At 41.7% G+C, this 25930-nt stretch overlaps 2 protein-coding genes and 1 non-coding gene across 3 annotated transcripts; 1 reads left to right on the top strand and 2 right to left on the bottom strand.

Moving 5' to 3' along the window:
• The first annotated feature begins 7057 nt into the window (after positions 1-7057).
• DIPK1A (divergent protein kinase domain 1A) lies at positions 7058-18402 on the top strand. Its single transcript, XM_033067110.1, has 5 exons — positions 7058-7185; positions 13285-13419; positions 13717-13824; positions 14523-14699; positions 15635-18402. The coding sequence occupies exons 1-5, from the start codon at positions 7132-7134 to the stop codon at positions 16445-16447; spliced, it is 1287 nt and encodes a 428-aa protein (XP_032923001.1). The 5' UTR covers positions 7058-7131; the 3' UTR covers positions 16448-18402.
• A 1179-nt stretch (positions 18403-19581) lies between these two features.
• On the bottom strand, positions 19582-25883 carry RPL5 (ribosomal protein L5). The gene is made up of 8 exons (XM_033067111.2): positions 25777-25883; positions 24982-25051; positions 24776-24891; positions 23198-23332; positions 22428-22630; positions 21405-21582; positions 20170-20258; positions 19582-19741 (listed from the first exon to the last, which is right to left on the bottom strand). Exons 1-8 carry the CDS (start codon positions 25777-25779, stop codon positions 19642-19644), a joined length of 894 nt encoding a protein of 297 aa, XP_032923002.1. The 5' UTR covers positions 25780-25883; the 3' UTR covers positions 19582-19641.
• On the bottom strand, positions 21734-21830 carry LOC117000503. The gene has a single exon (XR_004418791.1). It is a non-coding gene; the product is annotated as a small nucleolar RNA SNORD21 (small nucleolar RNA).
• Positions 25884-25930: the final 47 nt, after the last annotated feature.

Below are 25930 nucleotides of genomic sequence, written 5' to 3'. Positions count from 1 at the left end.
TAAATACCTAAGTAGATTAACTGTACATGTATTTATTAAGAGCTTGGAATTTTAGTAATATAGATGCTGTCTTCATAAGTGGTGACAAGCTTTTTAAGAAAGTTCATGTATTACAAATTACCTCAAAATTACCAACTTCAATCAGCTACTATTAAAAATACATTTAAAATTATTTTTGACCTAAAAATTTGATAGACCTTACAATTAGAGGTTTCCTAAAAGGAAATGCTTTTTTCCTAGAGATTTCTTCTAATCATTACTGCTTTTTCAAGGGTGTTGCTAGAATTCTCTAACAATTCAGCTCAAAATTTCTGGATTTTATGTATAGAGGTTCTGAATGTAGCCAAAAAAAGTAAGATAAAGTGTAATGTTTTGATTAATTTTTATCAATATCATGAAGATCGTTTGATAAGGCATTCCACTACACTGTACTAACTGTTGCTTATGAGACCAGATTTCCAGCTTCATTAAAGCCTGTGAACTGAAGCAGATTTACTTGTGTATGATTTAAAGCCTGACATAATGATTAGCAGTTCAAATTCCTACATAACACAACATTTCATTCATTCTGCCCAACAAATCACTGGGTTGGAATATATAATATAAGGAGACATCACTTTTAGGGCAGAATTGAAGTGGTTTTCATTCTACACCATTTTAAGAAGTTCCTGTTTCTGCCACTTCTTCCAAATGTCAAGGTACTCCTGCATTTCTGAATATGGCACTCTGTGGTGGCATGCAGAGTCAAAATGGGTAACTGATGTGGCTTTTTTCTTTTTCTGTGTTATTTTTAATTTGAGTTCAGCAGACAGTTCACCATTCAGCTACACAAAGAGCTGTGTGGCTGAAGTGAGAGAACAGCATGAGAGTAGGTGTAAGTAGTAGAGGATGAGTGAGGAAAGAGCTTCACAGCAGCTCTGCTATCTGTACTTGTTCTTCTACCCATTTTTCTCTTCTATACCATAGCTGGCAGAAGGCAGGGCAGAGCTGCACCTCACTAGCTGAGGTTCACAGTCTAGCATTTTGGCATGAACTGACTTCTCAGGCAATTAAAGCAAATGTGCTCGACTGTGAGCTGAAAGAGTTCTCTTGTGGAAATGTCCTCGGGCAGAGGGGATGGCAGGACAGCTGGGGGTAGCAATGCATTAAACCATTGCAGCTGTTTTCTGCTTTATGCTTAGGTCAGAGCTCTCCTAAGTGCACCACGTGTTGAAAAATGTGCTACCCTGCTTGGTGATTTGTTCCAATACTTCCTTAGGAGGTAAAAATTAGCATCTTTCTGAATTGAACTCTGCTCATCTTCTCATCCTGACCTTCTCCTATCAATATGTACCAGCTTCAGTACCGGAATCTACTGTTTAGAACCTAAGAGGATTTTTAAAGAGTGAGGGCTGGGACTTGGATATTTCCTAGCTCCCTGAGCTACCTTATAAAGTAAGAAGGAAGGTGCAAGTGTTAATTCAGGGGGAGAAATTTTGGGAAATGCCAACTAGGCTTTTTATTGGAAAGTCCATAAATAGGAATTAAGACTAACATTTCTATTATAAAAGGTTTGTGGTTTTTAACAGATGACTACCACAAGCATAAAATAACAGAACAAAGAAGTTTTTTTCTTCAAGTAGTGCGAACAGAAGTTCAGAGTGGATTATAACTTTATTTTGATTATTTATTTTAAAAGTTATTTTTATATATCTTTTCATTCAGAGAAGGAAACAGCTTGGATAATTAAGTAAAATAACCATGTTGAAAATAAGTTATCTGAAAATTATAAAAGGCTTTCCAAACCAGAAATAGATTAATGTTAGCAAGTGTACTCTGACCATGCATTATAACATATAACAATTACAGTAATTTCACGAATACAAGCCGCAGCAATTTGACAAAAATTTTGGTGGAAACCCAGAAGTGCGGCTAATAGTCGGGTGCGGCTAATATATTAATAATTTTCTGACATTTACAACCCCAGACGTGCCAGCCAGAGTGCCGAGCCAAGCACCGGCCAGTAAAAGCCGGCATTTCGCAATTGTTACAGTGTTACCGTGTTGCCCTGGCTCCCTGCAGGCAGCACGGGGGGCGGGGAGAGAGGCGGGAGAGCTCTCTTCTTCCCTCCTCTGCCGCAGCCCAGGGGAGGAGGGGGGGGGGGGGGGGGGCGCGGGGGGCGCCGCCATTGCCGCGGCCCGGGGAGCCGACGGGGGCCCTGTGCTGCCATTGCCGCGGCCCGGGTGGGGGGGAAAATGCATGCAGCCATTGCCGCGGCTCGGGGAGGAGGTGGGGTGCTTTGTCCGCGCCCGCCGCCGGCGCCACGGGCGCGGGAAAGCTCCGTCCCCGCCCGCCGCCGCTGCCGTAGGAGCGGGGGAAGCTCCGTCCCTGCCTGCCACCGCGGGGCAGCGCCGACCCGGGGCGACCGAGCCCAGTGGCAGCGGCGGCCGGCCCCGAGCGGCAGCACAGGGCTGGGCCACCTGGCCCCGTCAGCGGCCCCTAGCGGGCCGAGCCTGCACAGCCTTAGCTCAGCCAGTAAACCCCGCCCTCCCGCGGTTCTGTTACTAATTGCACGCGGGTCCTCGCTGCGAACGACAGAGCGGCTTATATTCGTGTGCGGCTTATCTATGGACAAAAACCGAAATATTTGCCAACACCCAGAGATGCGGCTTATACTCAGTGCGGCTTGTATTCGTGAATTTACTGTAATCTTGGGTAAAATTCTCAAACCTTGTAACTCCAGCAATTAATAGAGGAAGTAGGCTTGAAAGCACAGATATGGACAAAGGAAACCTAATTTTACTAGTTGATTAAATGTCAACTGTGTTATCTTTGTAAACTTTGAAACAATGCAAACAAAAATGCAAACAGTTATTTAGTATTTGCTTGCAATTTACCACCTTCAAATCTTTTCTTCTGAGCATGGTATTTCTGGAGTTTTCATAGTCCTTTAATGTATACAGGATGTATACAGGATACATGTAAAGCTTTCTATTCTGGATTTTTGAAGACCTATTTACTCTAGATATGTTATATTATTAAAACCCATTTACTGTAATGTTTTTAGTACATTTTGAATTTTAAGAAATACACTAGAATAAAAGAGTAAACATCATGTCTCTCAAAGCAAAGACTTGTCTGTCAAATTAATCAGTATCTCTGAATGTTTAATAATAGTGGTTGTATCTAATCTCAGTCAAGAGCTGCAAATCAGTCACATACATTTATATAATTTATCTGACAGTAAAACATGATTTTTTCAAGAATATGTGTTTAAATAAGATAAAGGTTTCAGTGGTTACAAACAGCTCTTTTGCTCCCATGTAAGTCCAAACTACTGATGAAAGGAATTGGAGTGCCTCTAACCTATCTCAGAGGAAAAAAGAGTCAAGATTAGTTTTTAATTCAAATCATTGATCTAGTTCTTTATACAACAACAGAAATGTTTATGCCAACCCAAGGGAGAAGGTAGGCACCAACAGCAAGAGAAGGTGACACCATCTGCTTCAGCAGCAGGGTGAATTTATGTGAGATTAAAGTGGACATATAAATAGAGCCTTAGAAATGAAACCTGTTGGCTGGAAGATTCTGTTTCCTCAAATAGATTAATGATTTGTTTATACCAAGTTAAGCCACAAGGGAATCCTTAACAGGCTGTCTGCTTTCTGAGTAAGAAATGGCTCCACCTACTCATGCAATAGAAGCATTAGCATTTATAAGAATCTGAATAGGAGAAAATAGGAAATAATCTATTAGGATAAAATTAAAGCTAATGCACAGATTAAGTCAGAGTTCACAGAAATTTGCAAAGGGGAAGGAAACAATATCTCTCTCTGAAAGGAACATGAGGGAAGGTTTAGATATAAAGATTGGATGGCCTTCATTCTCATCCACAAAGAGAGCCCTAAGAAAGTAGAGTATGTATAAAAATAGACTCCTAGACAGATATGTGAGCAAGTAGATAGCTGAGTAGCACAAAAAGAGAGAAACCTCTAAATTTTTCTAGACTTTATTTTAGGAAACGCAGCTTATTTTATTTTAAATCATTACCATATTATATATTGTGTAAATACACTTATTAAATGTAGCTACAAACCTGGGCAATGGCAAGTGCTAGGGCATCACATTCTACAGGGGCTGTAACATTTTAAGACTGTGGTAGCTGCTCAGGATCATAGAATATTTCTTAGGCATAACAGCATTAATCTAGGAAGCTGTGCTAGGCTGATTGGAAGTTGGTAAAGCTGCTGTGAGAAAGAGAAGTCTTGTGATTATTAACATTAGCCAGAGGCTCTCTGCATATAATATGATGGCAGGGAGAGTGGGCGAACCCTGAGGATTTCCCATGGAGTCTCTTATGACAGCATTTCAGTTAAATCAGTATGTGGGTGCAGCTGCTTCAAATAACTAAAAGAAGTAAATCCAGCACCACTGCAATAAGTTAATGTTTAGCTTTCATGTGACGTTAAAACCTGTATTACTTGCTCAAGTTACAGAGACTTGCCTTCAAAAGAAATCGGATAAAATTATTTATTATACTTTAAAGGTGCACATTACACTGACTATCTTGAAGAATTCACATTTTTCTCTGTAGCTTTTCAGTATTTTATTTGTCTCATATATTCATTCCTTATATGTCCAGAATTCCTGGATGCTTCAGCCTCTGCAAGCATTTTTTGATTTTTCTATGTTATGCTCAATATGTAATAAGCTCCAAATTGTCACAGAACTGCAGGTGAATGTAAGAACGTATTGTAAAACTACGTTTACCTTTTGACATTGTGAGTGACAAACACTGCATTGTACAACTAGCAGTCGATTTTTACCTGATACAAAAACCCTGCATCACTAGAATAACAACACTTAGTGGTGTTATAGCTGGATAGGAAACTTAAGAATTAATAGGTAGCAATAAATCAGCATAGATTCTACTGCTTGGACATTAAGATACAGCAAAGCTTTGGTGTGGGCCTACAAAAATGGATGATGTGTGAACTGCAGAATGGAAATGTGTGAAAGGAAAAGCTGTACATAAATAATACATCAACATGACTTATGTTCTACCTATGTGGTTTTTCTGCATCTGCCTCCCAGTCTAGAATATTCCTTTGGGTTTCCACATCCTGTGAATACCAATTCAGTGCATGTTACACAATTCCCATTACTTTTCTGGCTTATGTGGACTAGCTTTTCCTGGGAGCTCTCTACTGAGTCTTAACTGGGAATTTAACAGGTAACTGAAAAAGGCTGAAAAGGACTTATTTTTTTGCATTTAGCAAAGCCTGGACACAAAGAGTACTTGAAGAAGAACTAAACATTTCAGTACTGGAATAAAGCACCTGCTCTCACAGATGATGAAGATCTCATGTACTGAGTGAAAAATGTATCCCCTAATGAACATATGCCAGTAACTGGATCTAGATGTAACAGGAATGAAACATTTAGATCCTTGCCAGCATATGGAACCAACATTTCACAATTACTCCCAGCCTGTCATTCCAAGGCTTGGCACAGAGCACTGGATGAAGTAAGGGCTTGAGATTATTCAGCAAAATGTTAAAATGTTTTGCTCTGTGGCCTCCTTTTGTGTTGCTGCTCTGTTGCATGCCTATAACCCACCTAAACTTGTGCAAACCACTGAACTGTAGAGGGAGGTGATGCAGAAAGCACAGCCATCTGGGCCTGCTGAATAGGAAGAGAAGAAAACCCCATGAGAGTCATTGGCTGTTACTAAAGCCAGGATTGCTTTTACAGGAGTGCCAAATCTTACTAATTAATTTTCAGATTTATACTTCAGGGTGATTCTGGCAGTGATCATATTATTCAAAGAACAGTCACAGACTGTTCTTGAATCTTCAAGCACAAATCTCTAAATTCTTTGTGAGTGCCTAACATTTGGTTTCCATGTACACATCTTTCCTTAAGAGTAAGCCCTGCCAAGAAGTGGCAGCTTATCCTTACAGCAGTATTTTGTGACTCGTCTTTTCATCAAAGCAGCATTCTTTGGTAAGTGCACTGAACACCAGAAGCTATAAGTATGTTTTTATCCCAACACCTTGGTATAATCTTTGTGCTTGAAGTCTCATAGACAAAAAGCATCAGGACTGGAGACACTCAGCCTCTGACTTTGACTCTGTTAACACACTGCATTAAAACAAGTCACAATCAAGTCATAAACACAAGAAGGCTGGACAAAAACCAAACCTTGCAGAAGGAAGGATGATTTTACTTGAAATTAATAGTGCTTCCACAAATTTCAATTGGACTAAGGCTTGCTACAATGCAGGAAGGGCTGAGAGATCCCCGGGTGAAGAAGAAATAGGTAACTTTTCCTCTCTTTATGGCACTAATGTAGAATTATAAAATGGCTGAGGTTAGAAGGAACCTCAAAGATCATCTTTTTCCAACCCTCCTGCCATGGGCAGGAACAACTCCCAATAGACCAAGTTGCTCGAAGCCTTGTCCAACCCGGCCTTCAACTGAGTGTCCACAGCTTCTCTGGGCAACCTATTCAGATTGTTCTCACCAACCTCACGGCAAAAAATTTGCTTATCTATGTTAATATGGGTTCAGATAAACACTCCTTCCTTATTTTGGAGGAACTATTTCTTTTTGGGGTTTTGTGGGGATTTATTTTTGGTTTTTGCGTTTTTTTAAGATTGTAAGGAGCCTGCAGCTGTTTTTAATACCCTGTCCAGTAAATGACAGGAGCCTGTCGGCAATCAACGACACGCGTTATTTATTAACTGACTTACCCATAATTGTCCCCAGACAGCGCCCCGAGCACTTTCTGGCAGACACGAGGGGAGCTCGGGGGTGACTGTCGGCTCCACGGGCTCCGGGCGGCCCCGGCGGGGGAAAAGGGAGCGGGACAGCCCCAGGGGCTCGGGCGGGCGGAGCTCCCCTCGGCGCCTCAGCCCCGCCTCGCTCCCTCAGCTGCTGCGCTCGCCCCTCGAAGCGGCGGCGTGAGCGGAGGCTGAGGCGGCAGCCGCCCGCCCGCCCTGCCCGCTGACAGCCGCCGGTGCCCGGGGCAGCGCTTCCCCGCCGAGCCGAGCGGAGCGGAGCGGGCGGCGCGGCTGCAGCGGCAGGCGGGGGAGCGCTCCTCACCGCTCCGCCTCCGACCGCCGCCCGCTGCGGGGATGTGTGATTGCCATGGCGAGGCGGCTCTTCCCGGGGGCCTGGCTGAGGAAGCCCCACTCCGCGCAGGTAGGCCGGCCAGGGGCCGCTGCCGGCGCCCGTCCCTCCCCGCAAAGTTCCCTCCGGAGCGGGCGCCCTCCGCAGGGCTCCCTCCGCTCCCCCCGGCCCGGCCCGGCGCGGCCGCCGCTCCCCTCACGCCGGCGCCTGGCGGCGGCCGGGGCTCGGCTGCGCCGCGCTGCCGCTCGGCCGGCGGGAGGCGGCGGCGCCGGGCACGGCCGGCGGGTGTCGGGGCACGGGAGCAGGTGGCGGCGGCCTCGGGGCCGCGGTGCCTCTCGCCGCCGGCCCGCCGGCCGGATCGGGCCTGTCCCGCCGCCCCCGGGCGCTCCCCGGAGCAGGACCTGTTACGCTGCTGGCGGCCCGCGGCTCCCCGAGCTCACGGCGGGGCAGCGACACCTGCGGCACCGCCGCGCCCCGTGCTGTGCTCCGCGCCCCCGCTTTACACCGATCGCCCGCGCTGCAGCCATCCATGCTGCCCAGCAGGGACCCCGCGTGCACGAGAAACTCGTGCCCTTTTTTGCGTGTCTTCTAAAAAATTAATGTCGGGCACTTGTCTTCTGCTGCTCCATTTCCTTATATGTTCGTAGACACGCTTTTGTATTTGTGTTTTTGTATTTCTGTCCCTTTCGTAGACACGTTTTTGTATTTCTGTACGTGTTTGCACTTCAGTTAGCAGAGTAAGGATGTTTTGGTTGGAAGTACTGTGGCTGTTGTGCCGTAGGAAATGTGCGGTGAAATGTCAGTCAGTCATGACGTTGTGGTAGCTTGATGTTATCCACTGGGTTGTATTTTAACTAGATTGTAACTAAGGTGAGCATTTGTTGAGTTGGAGGAGATAAATAATATTTACTTTTCTTATATATGCTTCTTATGTGTTTGTCATCTGTTGATAATGCTTAGTGATCATTTGATTAATAAATTTTAAACTTCATATTGGTGCATTTTAAAATCTTGAATGTTTGGATTTCTCCTCGTCTGGAAAAGTTCCAGACGAGGAGAAATATTCTTTTCTTTCTGGAAGTACCTAGAGTGGGGTGTAATGTTTAATGAGAAGCATACAGATACAATTTTAGCCTCTGTAGTATTTGTTTCACGGTATGTATTGTAACTCTGGGTTCTTACCACTTGGGTTTTAAACCTAAAAGGTTACTCTCGATCTATTTACTGAAATAGACACTTGTGTAATATTTGGATTTCCATGGCATAAAGCCTTCAATACAAATAAAAAATGAATGAATAATCTATACACTACCTTTCAAATTAGGAGTCTCCAAAATGTTTGGTTCCTTTGCCTTGCTAGTCTCTTTCTTATCATATGGCAATATCTGATAATATTCTTCTCTACTCTTCTTCTCAAAATTTAATTTAAGGCCTTCCAAGCAAAATACATGTTTTAAAACCTGCTAAGAAACAAGAAGATTACAAAATTATTTATTAGAAAAGCCAAAGAAGTTAAATGTTTGTTTCTATTGCAGATTAAAAAAAAAATTCTGATTGTACTTTCTTATACTGAGAGCTGATTTTGCATATCCTACGGACTTGTAGGAGATCTAATCGTGGCTTCGTGAACTCAAACGTATTTTCCTGTGGTAGTGAATGTATGTTGATATTTGATGCCTCCATGGAATGGCAGCAACTATTGATATATTGGCTTTTCACTGCATGTGACTGTTGGTACAGGACAAATGTAGTCATGATTTAACTACACTGATTGCTGAGTGCTTTATTGAGATCTGTCTCCAAAGAAGCCAATGCTCGTAGCCCTCAGTGAGTTAAGTCTATCACTCACTTAGAGAGCAAGGTGGAAAGACTTGTGCAGTGTTTCTATGCAGCATTTCAAGTAGCACACTGGGAGAGATAAAGATGTTTGTACAGTGGAAGGTGGAATTCACTGAGTGAATTCCAGCTTTTACTGGCTGGTGCTCCAGACTTCTTGAACATTATGTTGTGAAATGAATTGCCAGAACATCAGATTCTGTGAGACAGAACTTAATACTTGTTCCAGCTTTTCTGTCCTAATGGGAGCAGGATGTTAGGAGCTGGGTTGCAACAGATATTGTATAGCAAATTTCTCTTACTTTATGCATGCTTTAGCTTTTGTGCAGAATGCAAGATTCGTAGGTAATCAGCTGATAATCTTTGAGCCTAAAAAAGACGTCCTGTCATGTGTCAGCTCATGTAAAAGGAGCAGGGCACACTCTTAGCTGTCTTGGCTCAGCCCAAAACTTAGTGTTAGGGCCTCCCTGAATAAATCCTGTCACTATGAAAAATAGTAACTCTAAGGTACAAAGCTTTGCCATTGCTTAGACTGCAAATCCTGTAATAATAGCAAAAAAACCAACAAAAATACCTTAAAACCTGAGAAACTTTTAAACACCACTAAAGACCACAAAAATAGTTTAGTTGTATTTATAGGATTTTAGAGTTGGGCGATTAACACTGGGATTTTGTTTGACAAGGAGGGTTAGTGTCCCAAATTTAAGGGACATTGCCCTGAAATTCTTTCTAATAGCTGTAGTTACCAATTGTACTGTGAGGCCGAGGACTAGTCAGCATGATTGCTTTTGACAATAATCATGTAAAGAGCACTTGCATGTGTGGAAGTTTGACTTTATAGATTCTGGGCCAAGTTTACAGACTCTTTAAAGGTGCCTCATGGACTTCAGTAATGTAAAAGAGTCTGTCTTTGAAGGGCCAAAGAATAAGCAAGTTTAAAACCCCACATAGCAGAAATTTCCTAAATAATCTCTTTGCTCTTAAGATTTTAATCCCTTCTGCTTTGCTTAACCTTTTAAGGAGAGATGTCTCATTTTCCATCTTGGTCATTATTTTATTTCAAAAGATACCTCAGCTCTGTTTCCTCACTTTAGTTACTCAAGATACAAAATAATTCAAGACACTGACACAATCATAAGCATGAACTGTCTACTTTTAAAGATGTGAATGTGTCCTGTTCCTGGCATCCAAAGCAGTGTGGGCTAATTCTCTCAGACATCATGTCAGCCTACCTGAAGTGTCTCCTGTGATAGACAAATCAGCCTGAACAGAGAACAAAACAATTGCTAACATGACTGGCCTACTTTTTTTCATCTGTCCTTTTCAATTGCAAGCATGTAAGACAAATGGAGTGAGCAACTGATTTGGAGAAGATTACTTCACTATGGTTATGTGTAATACTTTCCAGAATTAAGCTCTCTGTACTATTAAACAAAGAAACACTTTCATACTCTTTTACCATAAAAGTGTTTTAAATAAAATATACACTCACCAAAAATCTGTCAAGTTATATGTTGCATGTTGATTCACTACTCTCCATATGCTTTGGAGTGCATCCAGGCTTGAGTTTTGCCAGAAGTGGTTTTCCAGTTCTATTTCAGGGGATGAATGTCTAATTATTATTCAGTGTGCATGACTTAGCAGAATATATAAGTGATGGAAGAAGTTGAATCTTTAACATCAAGGATTGCAAGTGCTTTCCTCATTCTTGCATTCCCTGGCTCATATTTAAGTCTTGATGGAACAGTAGAGTTGAAAAAAGAAACTGTTTCCTGTTTTGAACGCTTTCTTCCCTTTTTTTTTTTATAATTTTGGAACTCTCAGTCATTCTGTTGCCCTAAAACTGTTTTTATTACAAGTTTCCTGGCAGTTTGTCACAGCTTCAAACAGAGTCCATCTATATGTGTTGTTCCATAAATGCTGCCTGGGACTTCTTGCTCAGAAATGAGCAGGTGTTAATCAGGGCGCATCACCTGTGTGACCAAACCCGCTCAGGAAAGCCCTGTCCCTGCATTAGGGCAGTGGGTGCACGTGCCAGGTGAAGGGAGCTAAGTGTGTCTATACCCACAGACCCATTCTGGGGAGAAAATGAAAATTTGGTAGGTGAATGTATGGGAAGAAATCAAATAATGATCATGTCTTCTGCTGAACATGATGAGGAAGTCCTTATTAGAAAAGTAGTTTCCTCTGAAGCGAAGAGTGGAATCTTGGTTGTCTGGAAGCAGAGGGATGCTGCTGTCCATGCTCTGAACTGGCTGGGCAGCTTTTGCAAGTCAAAAGCAGCATGACTCCATTGGCACAGTGCTGAGCTCAAAATAAATTTAGCTTCTCTGGAACTTCCTGCCAAATACATGATGTAGTCAGATGGCATTTGGAGAGGATTTTTGGTCTCAAGTACATTCCCTTTCTGCCTAAGGAGGAGGACAATATATACAGTATCTGTGCTGGGAGAACAGTCAATCTTCTGCAGTGGTCCTGAGGCCTGAAGGCCTCTGCTGGTCTCTGAGGTTGTACTAAATATATACAATAATACAAAATTTCATTAAACAGCACTTTGGTTTAAAGTGTATTATAAAGGTTCATGGCAGGATTCAGCAAGAAACACTGAGGAATGAACAGGGTTTGTTGTCCCAGAAGCTTTGGTTCCCAAGCAGTTTTTACACATGAAACAGCTCTCCCTAAAATTGTCAGTTTTATTTCTGTTGATCTTCCCCAGATTTTACCAGTAGTTCTCTGTGCTTCATGTTCTGCTACATAACAGAGTTATTAGAAGCAGCTTTAAAAAACCCCAAAATTACAAAACCTGTCTCTAAAAAAATCACTGGAATAAAAAGTTAATTGTAGCTCTCCTTTTTTAACCAGGTAGTTTTAAGATTGTCAAGTGCATGTGTGTGAAGGTGTGAAGGAATAGGGATGCACAGCTGAGGCATGTGGCAGGACCACAGCTTTATGGATTGGAATCACCTTTGGGTCTTTTGAAACTGACTTTTGCTGCATATTTTGTTTCCAAGAGAAAGGGTGTAAGGCATGCTGGTTGTTTGGTATATTTTAATAAATACTAATAAATTACTGCAGTCTTTCTGGTTTTAAAAACTGCTTATTTCAATCTGCTGCAGTTCTGTGCTTGTATGTGATGACAAAACTGCTCATCATTACTACCTTTCTTGAAGCCTTTTCCAAGCATATGGAATAATTTCTCTATGATGAACAGTCAAGTTAGGACCTGTCAGTTTGGAAAAGAGATGACATCACAGGGAGGTATGTTATGGAGGCCTACAAAGTCAGAGTGGACAGAGATTGTTCATTCTTCTCTTCCAATATATGAACTAGGGGGTCTCAAAAAAAGCTGATATGAATCAGACTTCAGCAAAATAAAGTCCAGTTCCTGACCTTGGTAGTGGATAGTAGACCTGTGAATTAATTGCTAAAGTTTGTTGTGGATGTTAAAAGCTTATATAATTTTTAAGGGAATCTGGGTAAATTGGTGAAAGATAAATGATTTGGGATTTACTAAATACAGAATATCACATTTGGCTTAGCAAGTTTTTCTAGAGGAAACTGGGAGCACTCTTGGTACATACATTATCAGTCTTTGACAGCATCTTTTTATAGCTATTGCTGAAAATCAGGATACTGATAGAAATGGATCTTATACTGACCAAATATAGCTGCTGTCATGCATTTTCCTTATATCCTGCTGCTAAAGCTGATCCTGATCTTCTAATTAGTTTCTGATCCTGACGTATGAAAATCAACCTGTTAGCATACCAGACTCTGAGGAGAAAAAAAAAGGAAAAGATCAAAACATTGCTCCTTTTGTAAGACACTTAGCTCTCCCTCAGTTCTTAAGTTGTAATTTTTCCTTCTGCCCTGTGAGAACTATTTGTGAGGCCACAGACCCTGGTACCCCCCCTACTAATTGTATCTTTATCTTTCATATTTACACATTAACACAGATTATTTTTTTGGCCAAATTTCTGGTCTGTTGGATTTGATTTACCACCAGTGGAACATAGGTAACTGGTCTTAGAGAAATGTTCACTCAGTTGAGCTCTGGGAGCCTATGATTTTGATCAAATTGGTTCCTGCAGTCTGGCTTGCCCTGTGAGGGTCTGACACCTTTTCTTCTATTTATTTATATCTCAATTTCCCACTTACATTAGTCAAATGCACCTTTGTTGTCAGTTTTGCTCACTGAAGGAAGCAAATGTTCCATATAATGCAGTCTGCTTATTTTATCACTGTGGAAGTCAAATTCCTTAAAGATGAAACAGTAAATGCTGTTTACTGCTGCTCAGTGAATTACAAACAGCATTTCCTCTCTGTGTGCTCTAGGTCCGTCTGTCGTACGTGCGGATCAAGTATCTCTTCATCTCCTGGTTAGTCGTGTTTATTGGCAGCTGGATCATGTATGTCCAGTATTCCACCTACACAGAACTGTGCAGAGGACACGACTGTAGGAAAATAATAGTAAGTATATTTATATAGTATAGTAAATATATTTATTTAGTATAGCTTTCTCAAGTGTTTGACTAATTCACTCAGTGCCACGTCATTTAATCAAATTCTCATATTCCATCATGCTGCAGTAAGATTACAACTTCAGTTACAGATAAAACCAGTTGTGTCTCTTAATCTTATTTTGGCATAGGGTTATTAAATTTTTTTCTTAGGTTTTTCTTTCAAGACTCAGGTGTTGGAAGAGATACAGTTTTTGCCTCCTTTCTTAAGCAATTTCTTAAATATTTTTCTCCCCGTTTCTTTCAGTGTGATAAATACAAGACGGGTGTTATTGATGGGTCAGCATGTAGTAGTCTTTGTGCTAAAGAAACATTGTATTTTGGAAAATGTTTGTCAACAAAGCCCAATAACCAGGTAAGGCTTTACTCATCCAACCTAATTTTATTATTTCCCACTGAAATGTCATTGTCTGGAACGTCAGGTGTACTTTGGGGTCAGCAAGTTGAATCTGTTTAATACAGATTATTTCAAACTTTATATGCTGCGACAGGCAGAGTGTGTGTGTGTCAATATACACGTATATATATATACAAACACACACACATATATATACACATCTATACAGAGAAGATACACTGTAATACAAATTAATATATACAATACGTACCTATATACAATAATATAAATTAGTCCTGTTTGTAGTATATGGTTATTTTATACTACATGTATTTCGGCAACATATATAATATGTGCTGAACCCTTCCATAATTTGCCAGAATATGCATTCTTTGTACATCATACAGCTTCTCTGCTGTCCTGCATCACCAATAGAAGCAGCAGCCTCGTGAGAAGCTATGCCAAGGTGGCAGTGATGCCAGTCTGTTGTTTGGGAAGCTGTCTGGTTTTTAACAGTGCAGTGTCTCTGAAGTACCTGCAGCAGTGGGTTGTCTTTGAAGCTGCCATTGTTCAAATTGCCATATTCATTGTTGGCACACAGGATTCAGTTTCTCATCTGTGTTGCCATTTGACTCTTGAAGCAGTGGTTGGAGGACAAGTGGTCTTCAGATGGACTTCTATAGTGTTTTATATCTTTCCCTTTTTTTTCTGCATAGGTCTATTTAGGAATCTGGGGAAATCTGCAAAGTGTTATAAAATGCCAGATGGAAGAAGCTGCTCAACCAGATTTTGGTACTGACCCAGAACCAAGGAAGGAAATAGTCCTATTTGATAAACCAACAAGAGGAACCACTGTTGAGAAATTCAAAGAAATGGTATATGGTCTTTTTAAAGTAAGTATATTCTTCTTTTTTTCTATTTTGACAGAAAGGCTTGTTTTCTTGAAGCTGGAGAGAATACCCTGTTATATGAGTCTTGTATGCTAGAAAAATAGTCAGCACAAAAATAGTTCTTCACAGAGGTGCATATCTTGAAGTTTCAAGACTAATTATCAGGGTTTTTTCTTTCTCTTTAAATGATGGGAGCTGGCATTCTTCTTGTATATCTACAGATTTTGCTAGTATTGGTATAGAAAACATGATGTAAGGCTGATGTCAGCTGTCATGCATTACAGCAGCTTTGTCTCTATCAATGGTGAGCAGAAGCTGTGTTAGGGTAGTTTTTAGGAAAATTTGGAAAAAGTTGATCTGCCTATTTGAAAATGGAACAGTTCTGATTCCAGCAATGGCTTCTTTCTCTGTAGTCTTACAATGGAGGTGGTTATATCAAATAACAAAACTAAGCATTTCAGTGTAATTATGGGATTTGTACTCAGTTTTGTCTTAGTACCCTTAATAATTGGACAAAATATAGTTGATAACATTATTCCTAATTCCTGATTCCTAATCACCTGAAAACTAAACCTGATCTAAACTTCTGAATTCTCCATACTTTTTCTTAGAGAACATTGAACAAGCTACTTGATAAAATTTTTCTAAAGACTGATCCCAACAAGAACAATGATTGAATTTTAATATTTGCATTTTGAAGTGCAAAGAAAGGCAGTACTTTCAGAGGATGGTATGCTCAGTGCCTATGAAAACAGAACAAAAAGGAAGCTCTGCAGGCAGCTGATGGCAGGTCCTGTTACATCCATAACCAGTGAAAACCAGAACATACCCAGTTATTTGTATTATTCATAGATGGAGAGTAACAGGAAGTACAGTGGCAAATGGATTGGAGGTAGTTAATGAAGTCATACTTAATCTTTTTCCTTTGTTGCTTTTAGGCAAAACTGGGTGAACAAGGAAATCTTTCAGAACTGGTTAATCTCATCCTGTCTTTTGCTGATGGAAACAAAGATGGAAGAGTCTCTTTGCCAGAGGCAAAATCTGCATGGGCACTCCTGCAGCTAGAAGAGTTTCTGTTAATGGTGATCTTGCAGGATAAGGAGCATACTCCCAAGCTGATAGGTTTTTGTGGGGATCTCTATGTGACTGAAAGAGTTGAATATACCTCTCTCTATGGAATCAGCCTTCCATGGGTTATAGAACTGCTCATTCCCTCTGGCTTCAGAAGAAGCATGGACCAGTGGTTCACTCCATCATGGCCAAGAAAGGCAAAAATAGCTATAGGGCTTTTAGAATTTGTGGAAGATATTTTCCATGGACCTTATGGAAACTTTCTTATGTGTGATACAAGTGCCAAAAACTTGGGATATAATGATAAATATGATTTGAAAATGATGGACATGAGAAAAATAGTGCCAGAAATTAATTTGAAGGAAATAATTAAAGATCGTCAGTGTGACTCAGATTTGGACTGCATTTATGGTACAGACTGTAGAACACTATGTGACCAAAGCAAAATGAGATGCACCACTGAAGTCATTCAGCCAAACTTGGCAAAAGCTTGTCAGCTCCTTAAAGACTATCTGCTGCGTGGTGCTCCTTCTGATATCCATGAAGAACTAGAGAAACAACTGTACTTGTGCATTGCCCTGAAAGTCACAGCAAATCAGATGGAAATGGAGCATTCTTTAATACTCAATAACTTAAAAACTTTACTGTGGAAGAAAATTTCTCATACAAACGATTCGTAGCTTCTTCACCAGCAGAAGAGATACTGATGCCTGCCACAAGAGGTGGCCTAAGACATTTGATAAAAACAATCTGCACCTTTTTAAAAAGATATTTCTTTACTCAGATTTTAATGGTTGTTTCAGTCCTGTCCTTCAGTCAGTAACTCATGACAGGGCTTCTCAAAGAATGAACATGCCCCTGAATTATGAGGCAGATGCCAGAAGTCCTTCTGGTGTTCAGTGCTGTTATAGAAACAAGAACTCTGCATGCTTGACTGTTCTGTGCACTTTGTCAGATCTTGAACAGGATGAAAATGTTCACTGTGCCACCACATCAGCTGAGGGAACATCTTCCATTTCTGTGGAAAACACTGCTCGCTTGTGAAATACCTGCAGAGGACTTTTTTCCTAAGCAGTTTTATGAAGAATCACCACTACTGCAAGTAATGTGTCCAAGTCCAAGCTGCTGTTATGAATAAACTGTGAGATTGAAGTTTACTAATACCTTGGCATGGCAGAATTTGCACATTAAATAATTTTTTAACTGTGGAAAATTAGAATTTTATTCTAGAATGGAGAGGTTGTAATATGAGACAAATCAGATTCTGTTTACACATTGTTACCTCATGCTTACATCTTGAATGTTTAAGTAGTTAAATATTTTTAATTAAGTTATTGTATGAGCCCTGTGGCAGCCAAGAATTTTATAATATTATTTCTTAGTCATGTGTATGGTTTAGCAGCAATACCAGCAGTTTGAAAAACTTCAGTGGACACCTTTAACCCAAATTAAGCTGTCGCAAATAGAGAAAAGCAAGTTTGTGGACTAAGCTATAGTATGAAAACTGAAGTTAATTTTTAAAAATACTGAATAGTAGATGTGTCCAACCAGTTTAAAAAAAAGGAAGTCTGCATAGTGTAGGAATCTGCTGTATGACATGAGAAACAATTCATAGTTATGGATAGTTTTGCCTCTTTACTGTCCCTTCCACATTTAGCTACAGATCTGTACTTGAATTTTCTTAACTACTGCAGGAAATATGTAAGCAAGAGCTAGACCTGAATTTTAAGAATGAAGCTGGATTGTTCAGGATTGTGCAATATTGCTCAAATAGGAGCCTGAGGTATTTTCCAGCTCATTCCTAGCTGTTACTAAGTGAGCTGCAGTGTGTTACTATTCTTTTTTTCTAGTAGCATCTATGAGTCACTGTTAAGACTCAAGTCAAGAGTAAATAAGTATCACCTGATCCTGGCACTCCATAAAGTATGACCACTCTACCGCCTTTAATCTGCACCCTTCTGTTTTTCAGATTTACATCTGTGTTCATAATTATGCAGAATTGGATGTCCATAATACACCTGAATACATGCTCAATATGTACCTGTTGAATGTTCAATTTATAAATACTTTAGGTATAAAGTTGTTTAATCTTTATGATTTTAATGGCAGTTATCTGTATACTTCTGAATCCTGGCCCCTTAATTAATTCTCAGCAGATGTAAGAACAAGCTTTAAGTATTTGAAAGGTTTAACTGCTCTAGGTATCCTGTCTTAAATCATTCCTAGAATGATGACACTGAAGTACGGGACCACAAAGTAATTTCTCCATACATCTCCAGATGTAATAATATGCAGCTTGGGTTAGGATTGTTTTGTGAACATCAGCCTTTTAGTTTAAGAAATACTATGCTCATGCTAATTATTGTCTTGAACTTGCTAATGTGCTCCAGCTATGAACTAATAAGTATTTGTAACCAGTAATGCACTAAAAGTGTAAAGTGGTCATGTTCTTGGTGAAAAAAATCTGACACTGACTGCTACTTGGGCAGAGATTACTTACCCAACATCATTGGGTATCGTAACAGCTGGAGAATGTTTAATAGTGCAGTTTGTTGTACAGAATCTTCATTTTTATTACTGTTGCATCAAGTTGAAGCTTTCATTGGAAAAAAAAATACACTTCTGTTTACAGTAAGTCACATGCCTCTTTTTTTCAATACCAGTATTTACACCAACTACCAGTATCTTAGAGCAAAACATTCCTCCGTGTAGCCTACTTGACTGGTGTTTAAATTGTGCAAACAGTTTCTCGAGTCTAATGGGAAACCTATTGGCACACAGAAGTGTCCATGAAGCTGAGAGGGAGGAGGCAAAGCAGGCTCCTGGACAAGGAGGACAAGGCTGGTGAGGAATACCTCTCTTCCAGGTGGCTCAGGCTGCAGAGGGAAGCAAAGACTGACTGGGCTTTGGGTGGGAGCCACCCTTCAGGATAAGGAGATGAAAGCTGGTGGTGGCTGAGGTGGGTGGACAGAGAGGGGAGGCAGGACTGAGGAGGTGGACACTGGCATTAGGGGAATAGGGGTGGAGTGTGAGGGGTATAAAAGCCCAGGGTGCTCCTCAGAGGGAGCATCTCCAGTTGTTTCTGTGCCAGGAATAAACTGCCTTATGGAACAGGATGTTGTGGGCTCTGCTAAGGGAACCCTAGCAGTGAACTGGAAGGGAACGTGGTCTGGCTGTGGGGTGAGTGTGTGGGGAGTCAAGGGGAAAGGCTCTGGTGTGTAACTGCCAGGGAGTCCCACTCCTTAACAAGGCCTCTGTACCTACCCCATCTATGCAACTTAAAATTAATTCTCTTATCAACTAAATAATGTTAAGTATTCAGCTCAAGACAGTACCTGTTTCAGTAGCAGCCAAAGCTTGGAGGTGAGAAGTACCTGAAAGCATTAGGTTACCTTTGGGCAAAGGCTTTAGAACTTACTGGTTTTTAGGGAAAAAAACCCTCTTTTTTTCTATCATCCAGACAACATCCCCCACCAAACAAGAAGTATGCTGAAAGAATTGTGAAGGACAGGTACAGTCTTTAAAAAAAAAAATTACATCTTTCTCTAGTTAGAAGCAACAAGCTCTTATACTTAGTCCTTGATACTAACCATGCCAAAAATCAATCGAATTTACTTTCTTCTCCGCTTTCTAGAAGTAATTCTGATGCAGCAGCCTTGGTCTTTGAAGTCTGTCACCTCTCTTCTCTGAAAACTCAATTCACACAGTAGTTTGAGAGAGGAGAAAAAAACCCTTTCAGGTGCAGAACATTTAGACCATAAAAATATTCTCTATTTTTATAAAAGATATAAATAAGCTGGTCTTACACAGTTGCTTCCTCAATAAATTTATTGCCACTTTTTCAGAACCTTCACAGAAAACTGCGGAAGTTGTCTTAACTCTCAGTTCTGCGTTCCTGGGCCCTGAGGAAGCTGGCTTTCTTCTGAGCAACACGATCTTTCTTCTGGGCGAGGGACATCTTGGGACAATTCCATCTGCAATGGAAGCACAGTGTGCAGTAGGTCCAAAGCAAAAAAGTATCAGTGCATCACAACTGTGACTGAAGTACAGACATTATCAAGCATAATGCAATAGCTGTGTCTTGATTTCTTTTCTCACACATCCTTAATCAAAATACTTTGGTACTGACAAAATAGTCAATGAGCTCTCAGCTGAAGCAGCTTTCCCACTGAAAACACTGGGACCTGAAGATACTTACTGTTCCAGCTATTCAAACCACAAGCATTCTTCACTTTAATTTTTTAAATAGTTAAGAGTTCTTGAATTTCATATTCCTACTGCTAGAGTTAACTGCAAAGTTTCACGGAACTGCTTGTATCTTAATCTGGTTCGGAACACGACTGTAACTAAGATATTGCCAACAGAAAAGTCACTCAGATGATAAAAAGAATGAGAATTTTACCTCTTTTTCTTGACTTCTCTCTTGGGTTTCTTTTCATGGACTGGATTATCCCGTATAGCAGCATGGGCTTTTTTATACATTTCTTCCATCTTGGAGGGAAAAAAACATAATTAAATTTACCATAGTGATCCAGTTTTAGGATTATCAGAAATCCAAGATCCCTGTGCCTGCATTGTCCCCAGGCATGCAATAATGCTGCTCTGTCCCAAAGGCAATTCTGGTTCCAAAACGGCACAAATTTTAAGAATTCTTTTGCTGGTGGTTAATTAAGACCACGAAGATCTCAGCTGTGAAAAACTTGTTAGATGTACAAAGAGCAAGGTCTATCTAGTGACCTAAGTCCTAGATTCACTTCATTTGAATACAAGCTATAACTGCTGTTTGCTTAGAAAGCAAATGAAGTTGGCATTTACATTACTTTCTTTTTAGAATTTTCTAGAAAATACTAGCATCTAGTTAAATTTATAAAAACCTCAAAACCCCACTGAAATGAAGGGACAGAGAATGAAGTTTGCTGTAGCCTAAAAAAAGGATGTGAGGGAGCTGTGTTTAAAAGCTCCAGGATCACTTACTAGAACCAAGCAAGAACATCATAGACAGAAGGACAAGCAATCTGGAAGGAGTTTAATACTTGGAAAAAGTAGAAGCAGCCACCTCTGTATTCTTACCCATCTTCTAATATTTTGGTAACTCTAAAATGTGAAGCAGTACTAAAATAAAGTGTATTACAGTCTAGCCTTTAATGAAATGCTACCTTGGGCTCTTTTTAGTCACCTGGAATAGGAGAACTCTCTTCTAGGGTCACACAAAGAGCACCACAGATTTGACCCACAACTACATGCTCACTCTCAGTTACAACACTACAGCTGCAAAAATGACAGGCTGAAGGGCAGGACAAGGAAAGAGCAGAGAGTCTGTACAGAAACTTCTACTTTAGTCTCTCTATTGGGGAGGGGAGAAAGTGGTCCAGTGGTTACAGATTCAGGGCCTGTAAGCCTGAATTTATAGGCAGAATAATAAATTCCACAGCAAGCAAAAAAGTCCCACTTTCAGAAGTTCTACAGTAAATTATAGAGCCCTTAATGAAGGAAAAAATACTTTTCTTTGAATGGGTAACATCCAACACAAATCACATAATTTTATATATCAGACACCTTTGCATTATTACAGCAGTTGCTGTGCAAGACTTATCAGCATCTCTATGAATGCCCAAGCTCCAGCAGCACAAACCTTACCCCATCAGGTGTTACATTGTTCTTTATGTACTGGGAGAACTGTTTCTTGTAGGCATCTTCATCCTCCTCCATCAGGTACCGCATGTAATCAGCCACGTTCTGGCCCATGATGTGCTTGCGGTGAACCTCAGCATTGAACTCTTTGCTTTCCGAGTCATAGCCAGGGAAACGTTTGGTGCTGTCAAACAGCAGATACAGGCACATTAAGGCTCTAATTTAGAGGCTAAGATGCATGCTGAAATGACTGATACATCAGATTCTCCTACAGATAACTGAGGCATAGGACCCTCTAATAAAAAATAAAAGGCGTAAGTTTTAAGTTCATCTCAGCTGCCATCAGTCCCGTCTTGAAACACTGCAGCACATCATATACACACCATGGACCAACTACAGCGTGCTCAGTCACTGCAGGTATCATCATGTAGCAGCCAAGTCAGAAAAACTGGACAATTAGCCAAGAATAGGACAGCATCAGAGAGGGCAGGAAAACACACTAAAGATCTCAAGACTTTTTTCCTCTACTGCTGCAGCACTCATCTGTAATATCAGTGTTAGGTAACAGCCAAAATATCCATGTCGAAGTTCTAAATAAAGGTGGACTGCTCAGACTTACTGTTGTACAGACAACTGTAGCAATTACCAGTGGGTTTGTACCTGTATGTCGTTTTTTCACAGTGAAGTTAATACCTACGTACAACTTGGTGAAGACTTAAACCAAGCAAATACCCTTCAAAGATCTGATAAGGGCATTCACTTCATTTTTAGTAAAAACATCAAAGATAGCTCTTTGATTTCTACAAGTTTCATAACATCTCCTGACAGTCCTAAGATTCCCAGCAGCACTATCAGAATTGCATTCATAGATTAAAAACCAACCGAAAAAACCAAACCCAGAACCTAATGACATAACCATTACCATGTCAGTACAAAATTATTTCAGCATAAATTGATTAGTATAAATAGACTGTCACATACATAAGCATCTCGGCTAACCCTGAAGAAATTCTTTGTAACACACATTACCTATGAGGGATAGACAGCCCCCCATCCACTGCACCCTTCAGAGCACCAAAGACTTTGTTTCCAGTGGTAGTTCTGGCAAGACCTGCATCCAGGTAGCATGTAAAAGCACCAGGCTTGCCATCCACACTTTCCACATTGTACTCATCACCAGTGACTTCAACTTGGCCTTCATAGATCTTATCAAGGCCAAATTTATTCAGAAGCTGTGGGGAAAGAAAATGGACTTTTGAAATTCCCTCCATTCATTGATAATAGAATTACCACTACTTTAAAATGTGAATTTGCAGTAGAATACTGCTTTTAACAAATTTCTTTGCAAAAAGTATGCACTCAATACTAGTAACAAAGCTTTTTACAGCCACCACTGTAAAGCCTGTCTGTCAAGTTCCAACCTTCTGTTTCTACAGGTACACTACTAAACTTAAATTCATGAACCCTTGTGGATTTTGGATGGCCACTGTTTACATGTTTTCAAACTCTATGAGGTGCATTTCTTACATTTTTATCCTCACTGCCTCCCTCCCTCCCTTCCTCCACTGAACTTAAGGGCTGAGACATAAAAATGGGCTGCTGGAGCTGAGACTGCAAGCTGTCACACCTGTCACAGTGACTTGACAGTCACAAGACACATCAAATCTGTGACAGCAAAAGTTACAATTCTGAGAACCCCAAAGACTCAGGTGGGCCAACACACCAGTGGAGGAAGTGGTGTCTCCCCTCCCAGAGGAGGCAGGGCAGCAGAGCAGCAGCCCCAGCCGTGCAGTACGTACCCTGCGTGCCAGCAGCAGGCCGGTGCAGTAGGCGGCGGCGTAGTTGGTCAGGCCCACCTTGACGCCATACTTGGGCAGCTCGTGGGCGTAGGCAGCACACACAATCATGTCCCCCTCGATTCTGGCATAGGCAATCTGGCAACAAACAAACCTTAGTGCTCCACCTCTGGGGCTCTAAGTGGCTCCTCTGAAACCTACTCCAGCCAACACTGGATCTGAGTGTGCAAAAACCTGCCACCCTCTGCATGCAAGCTCAAGGAGCGGTGCTTTGTTCCACCCCCATCTTGTATTTTGTTTGTTTCTGCAAAAGGAGTAATCAGCTCCTCAAGTAAAGACACAAAGAATTCAAATCTGTATTAGCCAGCTAAAATGTTTGTCAGCACTAACTGGTAATTACCTTTCCACATAGATCAAGAGGCCAGAAACTAAAAGCAACAATTCAAAGAATTATTACGAGTGGGGATGAATTCTGTCCCATTTTCTAATACATCTCGAAAAATACAAGAAGCATGTGACACTGTGGTAACACTATTAGTAACCTTATGGAATGATTTTATTAACCATATTCTGAAACCATCATCATCCCAGGGTCTCCTGGACTATCAGATAGTTTCTGCTGTTCCTTTCGTGTACAGAACCTTCTCCTTCTGACTCTCACACGTCCTCTCTACATCCAAACATTGTCCCATTTTTGCACAACTCTGACATACTGCAAAGGTACTATCAGTCAGATGTAAGCCCTGCCACCACTCATTTTCATTTTGGGTTTCAAAGATAAAATAACCTCATTAATGACTGAGCTGACTGTTCTCAGTAGGTAACTATCTATGAAAAACTAGTTAAACTTAGCTGCTTCTTTTTTGAGCTTAACAACATATTTATTATACAACAAGCCTTCTTAAGTTTTTAACTTTGAAATAGTCAAAACATTCTAAAAATTAAACAAGAAAAGTGAGCCACAGTGAGGAACTGCATATCATGCTACACACAACCACATACTTAATGACCAGGAAGAAGTGCCTACTGCTCTTGTCTACCAGTCTCCTTTCATCTCACAGGACAGCCATCATAAGGCCTCAGTGCTTCACGTGAGCCACACAACATCACAGAAACAGAACTCTCAAAAGAGAAGGCACCTTTAGATACAGCACAAGTCAGTGCAGGTTGACAGGTCACACTGTCAACTTGATTGTCTTCAGCCAAGCAAAAAGCGCCTCTTTTTGAAGCCCTTTAAATACAGCAGGAAAAAAAACAAACAAAAAACCACAACCCCAGAGACATCCTCCCTTTCCCAACAATGTTCTACTTATCCCACCATCATTAAAGCAGTACAGTCTTACACTGCAAATAACCTCACAGCAAAACTGCTAACACTTGTAAAACTTCTTTTCTACAATGCACACGGTTTATTACTGAAGCTGTGGTAACACTGAAGACTGTCCTCCTCTAAGGAGCTGTTTTACAATACAAACACTGTGCAGATCCGGCCTAAGAAACCCCAGCTGCCCCAAGCCTCCCTCTGTGCTGACTTCACCCTGGCAGGGCTGGCAGGTGAGCAGCAAACACCACAGGCCTTACCTGGCAGATGATGTCTCTGTTGGTAACACGCACAATCATCCTGTACTTAGGAGTGTTGTACTTATTTTTATCTTGAATTACCAAACGTTTGCGAGCATAGTAATCAGTTTTTCCCTCTGAAAAACAGTTGCAGTGTGCAAGATGTGTGAACAAAGTAGAAATATTCATCAAGGACATTTAACTGTGTGTTACAGAGATTTTAATACCTCTCCTTCTCCTGAATTTCACTTGATATCTCTTGAAGTATGCCTTATTCTTGACAACCTTCACAAACCCCTTGGGTAAGAAACATAAACGACAAGTTACTTACATATAAACCTGTAAGCCAAGACCATTCTAACTAAATGTGCCACTAATAAAACCATAGTGCAATCAGGAATTAAACAGATTTTCTCGTACGTTTAGATAAAAACGAAATGGAAAAAAAAACAAACACCCGGCACATCAAACCCCATAAATTCTCCCCCTCCCACAAGAACTAATGTTTCAACAGAAAACCAAAGTGCATCTTTTACCAAAGTATCTTTTAACCGAAGGCCCTTCCGCACGAACCGGACCGGACCGTGCTCATTTCCTGGTCCTCCCGCACACCCAGTGACTCCTCTGGCCCGTTCTGCCACGGAGCCGCCTCCCCTTCAGACCCCCGCCCTCAGCCAGCCCGACACCCGCACGCCGGGGCCCGGCGCGGCTGCTGCAGGGCACCGGGGGCTATATCAGCCCCGGCCCCGCGGCTCGGCCCCGACCCAGCCGGCACCGGTGGGACCCGGCAGGACAGGGCCCATGAGGGCAGCGCAGCCGGTAACGGCGCCGGGCCGGGCCCCGCTGGAGCCCCTCGAGCTGCCCGCGGCGCAGCCCCAGCAGAACGGCAGCCATTGCCACGCCGGCGCCTGACGGCCGCCCCGAGCCCGTCACAATCGGGCTCCATCCGCGCGGGCAGCGCGGCGCGGCGGGCGCGGAACGACGGACGCGATGCCCCCGAGCCCCCCCGTGCCGGTACCGACCATCGTGCCAGGCACTGTCCGGTCCCTCAGGCCGGGGCCCGCTCCGCACAACGACTGCGCTCCGCAGCAAACGGGAAAAGGCCGCGCGCGTCGCGCAGCCGCAGCTCCTGCCCTGCCCGGCGGGGCGGGGCCGCGCGGGCGGCCTGCTGCCCCC

This window comes from Catharus ustulatus, chromosome 9 (genome assembly GCF_009819885.2).
Source record: "Catharus ustulatus isolate bCatUst1 chromosome 9, bCatUst1.pri.v2, whole genome shotgun sequence".
In the NCBI taxonomy this organism is placed as follows: domain Eukaryota; kingdom Metazoa; phylum Chordata; class Aves; order Passeriformes; family Turdidae; genus Catharus; species Catharus ustulatus.
This window is presented reverse-complemented; position numbering and strand designations above follow the sequence as displayed.

Coding starts and splice junctions, on each gene's coding strand:
- DIPK1A (XM_033067110.1), top strand. CDS start 7,132: ATGGCGAGGCGGCTCTTCCCGGGGGCCTGGCTGAGGAAGCCCCACTCC. Junction 13,825..14,522: donor CAACAAAGCCCAATAACCAG/GTAAGGCTTTAC, acceptor TTTTCTGCATAG/GTCTATTTAGGAATCTGGGG. Junction 14,700..15,634: donor TGGTATATGGTCTTTTTAAA/GTAAGTATATTC, acceptor TGTTGCTTTTAG/GCAAAACTGGGTGAACAAGG.
- RPL5 (XM_033067111.2), bottom strand. Junction 22,631..23,197: donor GCCTGCTGCTGGCACGCAGG/GTACGTACTGCA, acceptor CTTTCCCCACAG/CTTCTGAATAAATTTGGCCT. Junction 21,583..22,427: donor GGGCTGTCTATCCCTCATAG/GTAATGTGTGTT, acceptor GCTGTTTGACAG/CACCAAACGTTTCCCTGGCT.